This window comes from Rhinolophus hipposideros, assembly GCF_964194185.1.
Source record: "Rhinolophus hipposideros genome assembly, chromosome: 1".
Taxonomy (NCBI): Eukaryota; Metazoa; Chordata; class Mammalia; order Chiroptera; family Rhinolophidae; genus Rhinolophus; species Rhinolophus hipposideros.
In genome coordinates this window covers 9,726,563-9,741,237 of record NC_138047.1, presented here as the reverse complement: position 1 = coordinate 9,741,237, position 14,675 = coordinate 9,726,563, and the positions used below count along the sequence as shown (strand labels likewise).

General features: G+C 52.5%; 1 protein-coding gene across 12 annotated transcripts in view; it reads left to right on the top strand.

The window, feature by feature from the left end:
* Nucleotides 1-14,675, top strand: part of PFKFB3 (6-phosphofructo-2-kinase/fructose-2,6-biphosphatase 3) — a 70,140-nt gene that overhangs the window by 39,584 nt on the left and 15,881 nt on the right. For 4 of the 12 annotated variants that reach the window (XM_081050653.1, XM_081050652.1, XM_081050651.1 and 1 more), the window contains exons 1-6: nt 2,121-2,555; nt 11,611-11,736; nt 12,715-12,811; nt 13,518-13,584; nt 14,147-14,221; nt 14,573-14,629. In XM_081050653.1, coding sequence (XP_080906779.1) covers nt 2,480-2,555; nt 11,611-11,736; nt 12,715-12,811; nt 13,518-13,584; nt 14,147-14,221; nt 14,573-14,629 — 498 coding nt within the window. In that variant the 5' untranslated portion in view covers nt 2,121-2,479. Of the gene's footprint in view, nt 1-2,111; nt 2,556-3,341; nt 3,631-11,610; nt 11,737-12,714; nt 12,812-13,517; nt 13,585-14,146; nt 14,222-14,572; nt 14,630-14,675 lie in introns of those variants that run through there. The other 8 variants (XM_081050649.1, XM_081050650.1, XM_081050645.1 and 5 more) reach the window with 4 other exon arrangements.

Genomic DNA, 14,675 nt, shown 5'->3' with positions numbered 1-14,675 from the left:
CCAGCATTCCCACTTTGTGTGCGCTTAGATATCAGGAGCGGAGGGAGGTTGAGTGAACTTCCGTTTGCCTGGTTCACATCAGGGACAAGAGGGGATGAGGGAGGACTGTCTGCGTGCCCTGATGGCCGGGTAAAGCATTACTGAGGCACAGGCAGGGAATGGGCAGCGTCTGTGGCGAGTGCCAACGCTGAGGCTGAGATCTCCAGGACAGCCTGCTGCCTCCTGCCCTCAGACCCTGGACAGACACCTTATTAGGTCAGGCGATTAAAGATTTGCCAACGCAGTGGTGGTCCCCTCACCCCCTGAGCGGAAACCCACCACAGCTGTTTGCATGCCTATCACCCCTTCCCCCTTGCCCTGCTTGTATGTGCAAAAAAGTCCAGTAGGAGAGTAGCAGGCGTGCAGGTACACTGGTTCCTCCCAGAGAGGCAAGTGTGCAAGCATCCAGCCCCCTGCCTGACCCCAGCGAACCCGGGCAGCAACTTTTCCCCCTGGCGCAGGTGCTCGCTGGCGAATGCTTTGCTCCTTGGATCAGCACACGCGTATTTCAAAAGTGGAGTGGGGCTCTCCCTGGGGCATTATAGGGTGTCATCTCTGGCGTTTGCTCCCATTGCAGAAAAACAAGTCCAATGCAATGCACTCGGGTTTCTGAACAGCTGCTGAGCGCCCAAACCGAACAGTCAGCAAAGTTGTTGCAGGGAGAGCATGGGCTCCGGGGAGGGTTGGAGGAGGGGCGGGGGGGGGGGGGTGAGGCTCCGCGCTCCCGATCCCGGGCCGGCAGGGTTGCTGGAAAGGGGGGAGGCCCGGGCGGGGAGGGCGGGAGCAGCTGTGCCCGCCGCAGCTGTGCGGGCTGCAGGGGAGCGGGCGCCCGCCCAGCCGAGCCATGCGGGACGTGAGCGACGTGTGGCAGCCTCTGCTCGGAATATTACGTTGCACTCTGGGATTCAGGGAGCGCCGCCTTCTTCCTTGCAATCACAGCACAACTTCAGCGTGAGGTCTGAGGGCTGCACCTCTGCAAGGCGGGGCGCGAGCGCTTCTGTGCTGATGTATGGCTGTGGCAGTCCCCGCTAAACGCACCCCGGGTCGTTACAGGCAGACACTGGCCTGACCACACGACTATCACCTGTCGTGAGCTGGTGCAAAACTGCGAGAACCGGGGAGGCAGAAAGGACACGGACACACACACACACACACACACACACACAACAAAAACTGGTGAGGAAGAGATGCAGTAGGACTGTGCTGGATAAATGTTATGAATTTTAGGGGTTTGCATAATCAAGGTGCCGCCTCCCAATAATTATTCCGGGGCTTTCTCGCCCCCTCCTGGTGCGCACACTGCAGGTCTCTCAGCAGCGGGTCTGGGAGCCCGGGTGCCAGGTCTTGGGGCTGGACGTTGGGAGAGCAGAGTTCAGGACAAGTCAAGGTTTCTGAGGGATTCAGGAGAGTGGGTGGGGTGAGGGCGAAGGACAAGGGAAGGCCTCTCCCCGGGGTGGCAGGGGTCGTGGTGAGTGAGTCTCACAAGTATTATTAGGGAGCAGCACTGGCAAGGAGCGACCCGGAGAGCTGTGCCCCACAGACGCTCTCAGCATCCTTCCTCAGGCTTCCCTCTCTCCAACCTTGAACCCGAAGCCAGGGTCTTCAACCTGACTGTGCAGGACCTGGAGCGCGTGTTAAGAATGCAGAGTATTGAGGTCCCACTCCCACAGAGGCCGTCAAGTAGGATGCATTTTAACCAGTATCCCAGATGATTCGGCTGCGGGGATCCACGCATCACACTGGATGGCGGCCCTCTTTTCCGCCCAGCACAGATGAGGCCATAATCTGGGAAGCCGTGCCGGTCGTCTTTAGGGGATGATAGGAGGACGCTCATGGAGTAGGACCTTTCCAAGGCTGGGTTTACGTTGTTAGTTTTCAGGCGCTGCAGGAGCAGGGTGCGCTGCTGTCGTGGGCCTGCAGGGGGAGCCAGCAGGTCGCCTCCTGGCTTGCCCAATGCCCCTCCCCGCCCGGCTCCCCACGTGAAAGGGGCCTGGGACCCGAAGAATGCGTCCCCGCCCCAAGGCTGACGTGTGCATCGCTGCCGGCCCAACTCTTAAAAGCCCCGGCAGAGCACAGCTCGTGCTAGCAGAGCCGGAGAGGAGGCAAGCAGGAAGGTAACGCGACTGTGCGACTGTCACTCCGCTCCGCTCCGAGCATCCCGGGGACTTACCAAGCGGACAAGCCTGGCTCTGCAGAAGCTGCGGGTGCAGCCCCAGCCCCCCTCCCCTTTCGAAGCTTTCGTGGAACTTCACGCCCGGGGCGAGCGTTCGTCATTTACCACAAAGCACGTTTCCAAAAAGCAGCACTAGGAAGGGCGCCCGGGCCACGCTCTCGCGCACTCACCCCCTCTTCCCCTTTGTTTTGGGGGGTCGACACGCCACTCTCCTCAAGTCTGAATTCTTCGCAAGGGACAGAGGGCCACCAAGTCTAGGCTGTGAAGATGCCCTTGGAACTGACTCAGAGCCGGGTGCAGAAGATCTGGATCCCGGTGGACCACCGTCCCTCGCTGCCCAGATGTGAGTGCGGATGCGCGCGGGGGCCAGGCTGCAGGGGAGAGGCGCGCCGCTTGGAGAGCTAGGCCATTGTGTGGCGGGCGCTGGCGGGGCGCTTTTGTGCCTACTCCTCTCCGGCGCGCTCGTGCGGGGCGGGCGCCGCCCTCCATCGCGGTCCCTGCCGGTCTGGGCGCCTTCCGCTCCTCCCCGGCGCTTGGGGCGGGGTTGGCAGGGGCTCAGGGCGGGGACGACACGGGCTCCGGCGCCGGCGCTGCGCCTCCCCTGGCCGGCGTCGGCGCGCCTAGGCTCTGCCGGCTGCACCGCGCTGCTCCGCGCGACTCGCGCACCGGAGCGCAGAGGGATCCGGAAACAGCGAGCGCGCTGCGGCCTCTGGCTCCCGAGCGCCGGGGGCGGGAGCGCAGGGCACTGCAGAGCCTTTGCTTCGTGACGCTTGGGAAGGGACGCCCGCGTGTCCCCCAGCCCCCGTCATCCTCCGTGGCGCCCGTCAGGCTGAATCCGGCCAAGGGACGAGGCCCCTCGCACGCGCAGCGTCACCTCGGATCTCCCCCCCATTCTCTCCATCACTACCTTCCCTCCTCTCTCCCTGTTTCTCTTTACATCTATTTCCATCGCCTCTCTTCACCCCTCCCTACGTTTGTCTGCCCTCCGTACCTCTATGTATTTACATCTCCTCTCAGTCCCTTTTCTATATATTTCTATCACATCTCTTGCTTTTTTCTCCTTTCTGTATATTTCTAATCTTTCTACTCTTTATATATCTTCCCTCTGTTTCCTCTCTCTTTCCCTCCCTCTCCTCACTCCCACCTCCAGGTGGTGTGCTGGGGGCCGCGAGAGAGCAGCCCTGGAACCAAGCCTTTGCCTCCAGTTTTGCGGAGGGTCTGTAGATGGGTGACAGCACAGTTGGCAGTGTTTCACTCCACCATGCTTGGAATTTGCTGGCAGTTCACCACCCTGCTCCGTCTATCGTGGGCCATACGTGCTTTGGAAAGGTTTATCTTAGGCTCCATCGCTAGCTATGGAGAGAGCCCCCTCTTAAAAGGGTGGTTCCAATGCTTTGAAGGTGATATCGCTCCTCCAGGTAACCTGCCCAGGAGCATCAGGTGGATAAGGTAGAGCCGGGTGGTGGGTGTTTTGTCTCAGGACAGGTCAGGTTGCCTGAGAGGTAACCATAGGATCCCAGGTGCAAACCCTAGGGAGTCTTCTAGGCATGGGTGACACGGGAGTGCGAGGCCAACTGCTGGCCTTCTCTGTTGTCACGTTTTGGGATGGTCACGGTGACAGCTCATACAGCTCACCACCTTGGGCTTTGCCCAGGTCTGAATCACACCCCCCTCCCCTGCCGGCCCCAGGAGGTGGGGAGAGATGGCTCTGTGGTGCCCGTTCGGTCCACTGGTGATGGGACCTGGCAAGGCACTCCTGACACTGGGGGCTGCTCTACCAGCTTGTCCCCCTCTGCTGGACCTGAGGGTTTGGGGGGGCCACAGAAATCTTAAAGAGAACTAGGTGTCTTTGCAAGGGGGGGATTGGCATGTCTGTTTCTTGTTCCCTAGCCCTTTCAGATGCTTCTAAATAGCTTGCACACTGGGCTGACCACGGTCTGCTTGTATTTCTATAAAAACCTAGTGATGCTGAAGAATGCAGCTCCTTAAATCCTGAGGGAGATTTGGCGTCTGCAAGATGCAGAAACAATCCCACCTTTTGTGACTTGAGTAAAACGTATTTATATGCAGCACTTTGTAATCTAACTGGTCATATGAATATAAGTTGGTTCTGTATATGTATGTAAATGTATGCATTTTTATATAGGTGTGCGTACACACACACGAATAAATTTTGTAGTTCCCGAGGTTCATGGTGATGGGCTGAGATCTGGGAGGAATGATCCTGGGGTTGGGAGCGGAGGGCACTGAGATTGGCTGCATTCGCTCAGTCGTGTGATTCTTAGACACAAGTGTGCAGCGAGCTTCTTTCCTGCAGGCTTTAGAGACCCATCCATTAGACTCTGTCGGTCTGCACGTCTCACACGCAGATGAGAGATTTGTCTAAAAATCCCTCACAGAGCTGGGGGGCGGGGTGGATGCTGAAGCTGATGGATTACGTCCCTGCCTGCCCCGCCCACTTCCGGAATCCTGAGAGTGGTTCAGAGGTGTGGTCTCAGACGCATTCTTCCTTGTAAAATTATCTGCAGCCTGGATAATTATTCCATGCCCTTATTTCAAGTAGCGGTGTCTTTCTTGGTTTCTATAGGCACATCTGTCTCTCTTTAGAATAGAGAAAACAGTCTTGCTTCATGGCATCGTCCCTGATTCCCTCCGCCCTTCTTTAATGACGTTTGGAACATTGAATGGATTTTATCCTTCCTAAACCTGTTACCAGCTTTATAAAAGGTGTCCTAATTGGGGGTCTGCAGAAGATTCCTCTGAGGGTGTGGGGGACATCACTGTTGATGTGCAAAGGACAGTAAAACAGAAAGCTCCAGATTAATTAGTTTGGTGAAATTTCTGCTCCTGAAGTACATCAACTGGGTGCTCTGGTATGACACCCATTTGTGGTAAATGCTTACAAAATCTGCAGCTTCCTTCAAATGCAAACCATAACTTGGTGGGGAGGGTCTTACTGAATTGGTGAATCAACTTCATTGACAAGGAAATCATTTATCGACTGGCAAGGGCTGCCTGTCTTTTCTGTTTATCATCACTAAAAGTGGAGAGCTGTATGCGAGTTCCTACTTATTTACTCACTCAGAACCTCAGTGTTCTCATCTGTAAAGTGGGTTCCATATTGTCCACTGGTAGAAGAGTTTTCATTTCAGTAGGGGCTTAAATCCAGTGATGGTATTCTAACTTAAAGGGAGATAAGGGGCAGCCAGATGGCTCAGTTAGTTGGAGCGTGAGCTCTCGACAACACGGTTGCCAGTTCAATTCCCACATGGAATGGTGGGTTATATCCCCTGCAACTAAAGATTGAAAACGGCGACTGGACTTGAAGCTGAGCTGCACCTTCCACAACTAGAATGAAGGACAACGACTTGCAGCAGATGGGCCCTGGAGAAACACACTGTCCCCCAATATTCTCCAATAAAAATTTTTTAAAAAGAGAGATATCCTTACCCGTCCATGGTTGGCCACTGTAGTTTACACTGGTGGTTCTTGTCCCTGGCTGCACATTAGAATCATTTGGGGGAAATATTGGGAAAAAAGATTCATACGGGTTCCCTGAAGCAAGTTAGAATTGCCTCAGGTAAGGCCTGGAAATCCTATTTTCTTAGAGTTCCTTAGGTTCAGTCACTGGTGGAGAACCACTAGTTGAGGAAAGAGCACTTGAAGGATTCCAGGTGAGACCAATTCTGTCCCTTTGTACTTGTGTGGCCCTCTCTTCATGTGTGGGTCTTAGTTTCCACGTGTCTGGAGTGGTGGAAGCCATAAACGCTGAGGCTGACAGAGGCTGCAGGAAGCATTTCACCCATATTACGTCATAATCCTCCCAAGAAACTTTATGCAGCATTTCTCCATTCACAGAAAAGGAAACTAAAACATTGGGAGATCAGGTCACTCGTCCAAAGTCCAAGGAAGGCATGGGAACTGGCTTTGAACTCTTTATTTGACTCCAGGCCCTGCCCTCTTAGCCACTATGCTATTGTATTGCCGCCCAGTGTTGTCAAATGATTCACCAAAACTCCCAGCCCTTCACTGTTCCTGGCAGAGACCATGTTGGGTTGGGAGGGCCATTCGTTGGACAGAGATTAGTTAAACATGCATTAAAATATACATGCAAAGTCATGAATGAGTATGGTATTCTCCAAATAGTACAGAAAAGCTTTTGAAAGTTTAGCTTCTCTGGGTTCTTCCCCTCCTCAAATCCTTAGGCCTGTCCCTCTGGGGCAAGCTCACTTAGATGTTGGTTCTTTTTTTTTAAATTAATTTTTTTAAAGTTACAGTTGACATTCAATATTATATTAGCTTCAGGTGTATAACATAGTGGTTAGACATTTATATAATTTGTGCAATGATCCCCCTATTAGTCTAGATGTTGGTTCTTTTTTTAAATTAGTTTCAGGTGTACGAAACAACATAATGATTAGATATGTACACCCCTCACAAAGTGATCACCCCAGCAAGTCTACTACCCCTCTGACACCATACGTAGCTATTACAGTACCATTCACTATATTCCCTGTGCTGTACTTTACATCCTGTGAATTTATACATATATATTTTAAATTATAGGTGACATTCGGTGTTATTTAATATTAGTTTCAGGTGTACAGCACAGTGGTTAGGCATTTATATAATTTATGAAGTGATTGCCCTCAATAAGTCTGGTACCCATCTGACACCACATATATATAACATAATATAAGACTGGGTCTTATATTATTTTTTGCTCCAAAAGACGCGTTAAGAGTTGATGGTCTGGCTAGGTCTGATTTTCGGGGAAATAGGGTAGTTTTTACATTATTGACTATATTCCACATACTGTATTTTATATTCCTGTGACTATTTTGTGAGTACTAATTTGTACTTCCTAATCCCGTCACCTTTCTCACCCACCTCCCAGCCCCCCCCCCCCCCCCCCCGTGTAGCAACCATCAATTTGTTCTTTGTTTGAAAAAATATATGCACCCCTATGTTTACTGCAGCTCTATTCACAATAGCCAAGATACTGAAATGCTCATCAATAGACAATTGGATAAAGAAATTGTGGTACATTTATACAATGGAGTATTGCTCTGCCATAAAAATGGATGAAATTTTACCATTTGCGACAACGTGGATGGCCCTAGAGGGTATTATGTTAAGTGAAATAAGGCTGAGAAAGACAAATACCATATGATCTCACTTATATGTGGAATCTAAAGAACAGAATACAAACAAAGTAGATGGATGTTGGTTCTTAACATTAGCTAAGCAGACTATTCGGGCTGATGTGATCCCAGGAGCGGGTCTATGTCCAGTGGATAATAGTGAAGTGTTTGCCATAGCTTTCTGGGCCTGCATTTTGTTCCCCCAGGGCCAAGGGCGTGCATTGGTTTTCCAGAGAGCCCTTCTTAGGTGGTGGTATAGCTGCAGGGTCACAATGGGTCTTTCTGTGCAGCGTTCGGCTTGCCCTTGCCTGGTGGAAGTAGGTCTCGGTGGTTACGGCCATCAAAATTCCATCAGGTCACGCTGGGGACTGACCCCGTCTGCATCCATTTGTTCCCCTGGGACTTGTCACTAAAGCCATAACTTATCCACTTATAGAAAAGATCATGAATGAGTTGGCATCTTTTTGAAGTTAGCATTTCGGAGCTCTCCTGGGTAGAAGAAAGCTTGCTGGAGGGATGGGAGCAGCAGCAAAGTGTCTTCCGACAGCTTGTTTTATTTTCTGAGCATGACCTGTGGGTGTCGGTATGGTGGGTGAGGACAGCTGACGAGTGCCTGCTTGTGTCAGTGCGGTACCCATTGTCAGAGAGGTTAGCAGCTTAATCTGGTTGTAGGGCCGGAATTGGAATTGTAGCCTCTGCCCCATCTAGCTGACCATTTTCAGGATTGGCTACTCAGGTCACCATAGGTGTAGCTTACCGCACTCGCGTACTGGCCTCCTGGTTATCATTTGCTTTTCTGCATCCACTTACATCAGGGAACTGACCCGTGCAGGCAGTACACATGCGTAATAGTAACACAGTGTGGCTGGCTGTGGACGGACCTGTCTCAGCTCAGGTGCTATTCAGCGATGACGCTGACCCTGGCTACCCCATTCAAACCACCCCCACAGCCACCAGCCCTAGTGCCAGTGCTCTTTCCAGGGACATCTGCTCTGCTCTCATAGCATTATCATGCTCTGAAATGACCCTGTGCGTTTGTATGCTTGTGTGTTGTGTGTGCATACTCGGTGCTCACAGGGCCCTTGAGTGAGTGATGGTAATGACATTAGAGAGTTGGGGGTGAGCTCCCAGAACTTGGTGACTTTCCATGAGCTCTTATTCAAGGGATGGCCTTAACCACCGATGACACGTTTACCCTGAGCGTCCCCCCCAACTGCAATCCAGGTGATTATAGTCTGTTCACCTAGCAGTCTTTAAACAACTGTTTCTTTGCCCCTTTAACATAGTCAACATTTCTGTATCACCACGTACACATTTATGTGGACATCTAAATACATCTGAGTATAAAACTTTTTTTGTCAAAAAGAAGTTAAAATATTAAATATTTGTATAAGAGGACGTGAAACACACAAGTACTACGTACTTTTTGGGAAATCCTGTGTTAAACTCCATACTTATCTTCCCTAGTCCCTGTGCTGGTTGGAAGGAAGGCAGAGCCCCAGGGACAATGGTATGAGAGGTGGGAGAGGACTCTCTTTTCCCTGGGTTAAAAAATAAAAAGCCCCCCCGCCCCCCGGGGCTCAGGTGGTTGGAGCACTGTGCTCCTAAAGCCGAGGTCACCCAAGGTCCCAAGTCACCTGTTCGGTTCCCACATGGACCAGTGAGCTGCGCCCTCTATAGCTAAGATTGTGAACAACGGTTCTCCCTGGAGCTGGGCTGCCGTGAGCTGGTTGCCCGCAGCCGGTAAGAGTTGCCGAGAGCTGCGACTGAGTAACTGCCTGGGGAGGGGCAGGCAATAATACCAGCATGGGCCAGGGAGCTGTGTCCTACACAACTAGACTGAGAAACAACGGCTTGAACCTGAGTGGGGGGTGGGGGGAGGCGGAAGAAGGGGAATAAAATAAAATAAAAATAAAAAGGTCCACAGAGAAGAAGAGACTGGAAGGTCTGGGGGAAGAGGTAAATGATTATAGGACCATGAAGACACTTGAGATGTGCTGTGACTTTAAAAAAGAGAAGGGAGGCATGAAGGAGAGTAAGACTCAGGCTTTGTCAAAAGGCTTTGTGGCAGCTCCTTTGAATCTTACACAAGAAGCCAAAGGAGTGGGAAGAATGACTTCTGCTTTGCCGGATGAGGGACTGATGGTTTATTTAGGTTTGAGATTCAACCTGAGCTTTTAGCTTAAGATGTTTACTCTGCTGTGTCTTCACGGTTTTTCCCTCCCGAAGTGGCTACTGCTAGAGATTTGGAGATGTGTGCATATGAGTAGGGGATAGTGCCACTAAAACCTGAATTGATAAGTCAGTCAGCTTGTCTCCAGTCTGGGGCTTGCTTATCTGTGGGTGTGCCCAGCCCGGAGGGAAGAGAGAGGGACAGAGAATGTCTGTGCATGTTTGGATGCCCTTGGTGGGGACATGAGATACGGACAGGGAATACCAATGGTTTAGAAGAAGGGTTAGTAGAGTGAGAATTGTTCTGGGGGCACAACTGAGAACTCTTTCCTCCTGTGTCGCCTGCAGCTGTCACAATGCATATACAGTAAGGTGTGTCTTACTTTATGTCCCCCTTGGTTTTGGGTGAGGCCGTCACCTTTATCTGCTTGCCCCTTAGGACTCAAGAAAGCACACTGTGTGCAGGGGCAGTAGGGAAATGCCTCTAGGTATTTCTAGGAACTTGTTTGCTCCCAGCCACTGGGAGCTGGAGAATCCTCGCCCAGGGCTTGTGTGGCTCCTGAATGTCTCCTGACCTCCTGATGTCCTTGCTCTCTCTCCTCCTGTTCCTCCTCCTCATTCTGCACGGAGAAGGTCACTGATGGTCTAAAAACAGGAAAGAAACAGCCCCTACATGTGGTGCTTGCTTCCTCCTAGCCCCAGCCTACAGGTCCAGGGGGCAGGTCCTAGAGGAGCGTGGTGAGTGTTTGGGCACCTGACCTCAGTTTAGTCACCAGACGGAGCATGACCGTGAGGGGGCACATTCAGCTTAAGAGGAGGCATCTTCTTCAAGCCTGTGCCTGTCAGGGGCCTGGTGGCTGTCCCTCCTCCCCCATGCGGCACTTGCCTATTAGAGAGAGACAGGGCTCCTGTCTAAACCTGATGTCTGCCTAGATTTGGGGTACAAGCTGAATAGCTTTGCCTGTACCCGTGTGACAGGTGCCCAGGAAGCAAGCTGCGTGGCTGATGAGGAAAGCTGGTCTGACCGTGGCAGCCAATGAGTGCCAGGCAGTGCTGCAGGGCTGGCGTGGGCAGGTGGCCAGTCTCTTGCTCCCGGCAGGCAACCCCTGGCTCTCGAGTACTCAGCACCAGGATGCTGGATCACCCAAGTGTCAGGGGCAAGACGCCCACCAAGGAAATACTGGGCCTTAAATGTCCAGAACAGGTCTCCTTGCTGCTTTCTTAAAACAGTGAAAAATCTCTCTCCCTGGTGTTTTGTCTTACTGAGATTCCAAGGGACATGGGACAGTCGTTCAACAGCGAAGCCAGGAGATTCACAGGCAGGACCTTCTGGGTTTCCTTGCCTGAGGCTTAGGGACCTGGAGCATCTAGGACCTTGTGACCTGCCCTTCCTTCAACAGGGCCCTGGCAGCAGTCAGAACTTGGCAATAGGCAGGGAGGGTCTCAGGGACAAAGGAATTTATCTGTCATCTTTAGGGGGAGGGCAGCACTCTGGGTCCCTGACATACTTTCACTTAATAGATTATTGCTTTTTAAAATTGCCTTCTTTAAAAAGAAAAGCATTTTTTTTTTTAGGAAGCTCAAGTAGACCTGCCGTGTGGAGACTGGGAAATTGATGATTGGCTTCTCTCTGTATTTTGGCTGGGGGGGTCCTGCCCCCCATTTCCCACTCCTACCTGCCACCTTGATTTACATATTGCATTTGGAAACACATCTCCTTATGATGACCTCATCATACTTGGTGTTGGGGGGGTCTCTTCCTTACACCCCCAGGAGTACCTTCTGCTCTGGGGTTAGGGTCAGTAAGGGGCTTCTCAGCTCGCTTTAGGGCCCTCCCTATCAGGCTGGGAATTGGGGGCTGGGAAGGTCGCTGACGTGCATCACCTGAGAAGCCACATGGAGCTGTGTGGTGTAACCGAGGGGCTCTGGCCACCAGGGGGCCCTGGTCCCACTGGATTGTAAAATGCTGGGAGCTGGGAATGAAAGGTATTTCTGTGGGAAGTTTTGGTTTGTTGTGTGGCACATGACTTTGTCTGTCTTGTGAGTTGCTTCACTGATGACACCTTTCTTTGTTCTTCCCAGCCTGTGGGCCGAAGCTGACCAACTCCCCGACCGTGATTGTGATGGTGGGCCTGCCAGCCCGGGGTAAGACCTACATCTCCAAGAAGCTGACTCGCTACCTCAACTGGATCGGCGTCCCCACTAAAGGTGAGGCCGTGTCCCAAGGCCGGATCGTCACGCTATGTGCTGCGATCCTGCTCCCCACCCTGCACCCCCCCAAAAAAAGCAAAACACAAAAATGGCCCTTCCAGATGCCATTTTTGGGCTGGTTGGTCCCCTGTACTGGGGGGAGAGATCCTTTACAGCTGTGTCTCCCACCGCGCTCTATACAAACCCTTACTTTGTGTCGGGATCATTTCTCCCTGGCCACTCGGTTATTTCCACTGCTCTAGAACCCACCCAGCTCAGCCCTCACCTCCTTCCAGAAGCTTTCTCTGGCCACCGCAGTCTATGCCGATTTTTTTTTTTTCCCTTTTAATTCCCATAGCACTTCGTGGTGACATTTGTCTACTGACTAAAGTGCCCCATACCGCTGATTCTATGCTTATGAATCTTTGCCCGGTCTTTCCAACTGTATGAGAAATGTCTTAAGGACAGGGACTCATTTTTACACTTGCTGTCCCCCACTGTGCCCAGTGCAGTGTGTCGTGTAGGAGATGCCCATCAATATCCGGTGCTTCCCAGGGGCATGGGCTGCTGTGTCCGCAGAATGGCCTGCTGGGATCTGGCAGTGGTGTGCAGTCCCACCCTCTCCTGGGCACCATCCGCAGAAATCATTGCCCAGTGTTCACTAGACGTGTGACAGCCACCTGTGCTCGCAGTGTCAGCCTCCAGTCCCTGACCTCGTGAGGCTGGACAGGAGGCTGGCTGTAGGAGACAACCTGCGGGGAAGCAGGTGGCTGTGCGCTGTGTTTGGTCCAGGGCAGCTGGGCTGCCTTCTGGGTCAATGATAGCATGTGACACGAGGAGGTCCACTTTCTGGTTTCCTTGTCTTACCAGAATCGTGTGTGTGTGTGTGGGCGGGGGGGGAGGGGGTGCTTGGTTTCCTTGTTTGGAGTGTTCCCAGCTGCAAGTGTCCTCTTCTTCCTGGGGGCCAGCTAAGTGTCCTCTCTCTTCTGCCCGCAGTGTTCAATGTCGGGGAGTACCGCCGGGAGGCCGTGAAGCAGTACAGCTCCTACAACTTCTTTCGCCCGGACAATGAGGAGGCCATGAGAGTCCGCAAGTAAGGCCCGAGCTGCCATGGAGGCCTTGGGTTTGGGTTTGCTTGGCGTTGGAAAGCCAGGTGCTATAAGAGAAAGAGGAAGCTGGCTGTGGTGTGGCTCTCCGCTGGTGGCCGTCAGGTCTGGCCCCACCGCTGTGTGCGTGTGGAGGAGTGTCCTGGTCTCTCAGAGACTCGCTGCTTTCATCTGCTCCTCCTAGGTGGTCTAACCCGGCTGATGGGATACAGATCAACAACAACGGCTCATTATTAAGAATGAACAAAATTGTTTTCGTGGAAAATCAGCTGCTTACACTGAACAGGATTTTCTTTTAAGCCCAAGGGGATCATGAAACCCAAACCCAATGGTGTTCAGCCCTGGCTGCACTTTAGAAATGCCTAGGAGTTTGGAAAGTTCCTGATGCCAGGCTGATCCCAGATGAGATCAGTGAGACTCTATGTCAGGACTCGGTTTCTCAGAAGCTCCCAGGGGGATTTCAGTGTGCAGCCAGGCAGGAGCAGCCCTTTAGAGGGTGACTGTAGCCCTCCACGCAGGCTTCCGCCGGGAACCTCTGTGCCTGTGGGGTCTGGCCTGGCAGCCCTGGCCAACCTGAGCCCTTTAGCAATAGAATCGCCAGTCCCTCTGCTCATTTGGAGGAGTGGGGGTTGCCTGGGCTTCTCCCGTCGGATGGGCCAGCGCTGATGCGTGTGCTCTTTCTGTGTGTTGCAGGCAGTGTGCTCTAGCCGCCTTGAGAGACGTCAAAAGTTACCTGACGAAGGAAGGGGGCCAGATTTCAGTAAGTCTCAGGAATACGCTGGCTCCATCTCCAATCCCATAGTGGGACGGTACCCTGGACAGAGTGACACGGAGACACTGGCCCAAGCAGTGCTGAGAGCCATTGTGAGGACACCTCACATAGGGACAAGTGCCTCTGGCCTTAGAGTTGATGGAAGCAGGTGGCTAGAGCAGCAAGGGACCCAGGAAGGCTCGGCAGGGGCAGACTCGGGGGCATAACCAGCCGAGGTGCTCTGCTCACCCCTCCTCTGTGTGTGGTCGGCACCACCCTCCAAGGCCGGCTGGACCCAGGGTGGCTGCAGCCGTGGAGCCAGCACCCTTCTCGTTACCCTCCCCTGCGTGTTACTGTTGTTCATTTGCTTTAAGGAGTATCCCCACCCCTCCCTTTTCATCCCTGAGTGCTGGAGGTGGTGGTGGTGGGTTGGGGGATGGCCGTGGGCAGGGTGCAGTCTCGCCTGGAACTTCATTTTTGGAAGTGACCAGCCTGACCTACTTGGTGTTTTGGCAAATACTGTTAAACTCGAGTTTGGGTTATCTTCTCTGCCCTTCTTTCTCCCTATCAGGTTTTCGATGCCACCAATACTACTAGAGAGAGGAGACACATGATCCTTCATTTTGCCAAAGAAAATGATTTCAAGGTGAGCCAGACTTCTTACCTTGCCCTGGAGTGCTCATGAAAAAGGGAAACCCTCAGGAATGGACTATTTGTACTTGGTCCTTCACCTCCCATGGCCCTCGTTGTGCTATGTACAGATAGGGCCTCCCTGGTGGGGCTCTTAGGGGTTACCCTGACTGGGGAGGGTGAAGCATCTCTCCTCTGGGGGAGGATAAACTTGGTATGGAGTGGATGGTTCTTTTTTTCATGTTCTGGAGATTTGTGAGTGGTGTCCTTCCTCCTGAGACGTGGCGATAACATCACCGCGATACCAAAGTTGGCCCTTCACATGACCTCATTTGTTTTCTCATGTTTCTGTCTCTCGTCCTCCCAGGTGTTTTTCATCGAGTCTGTGTGCGATGACCCCACAGTTGTAGCCTCCAACATCATGGTAAGATATTGCAGGACCCCCAGTCTCGTGCTGCAAGGCCCGGAGA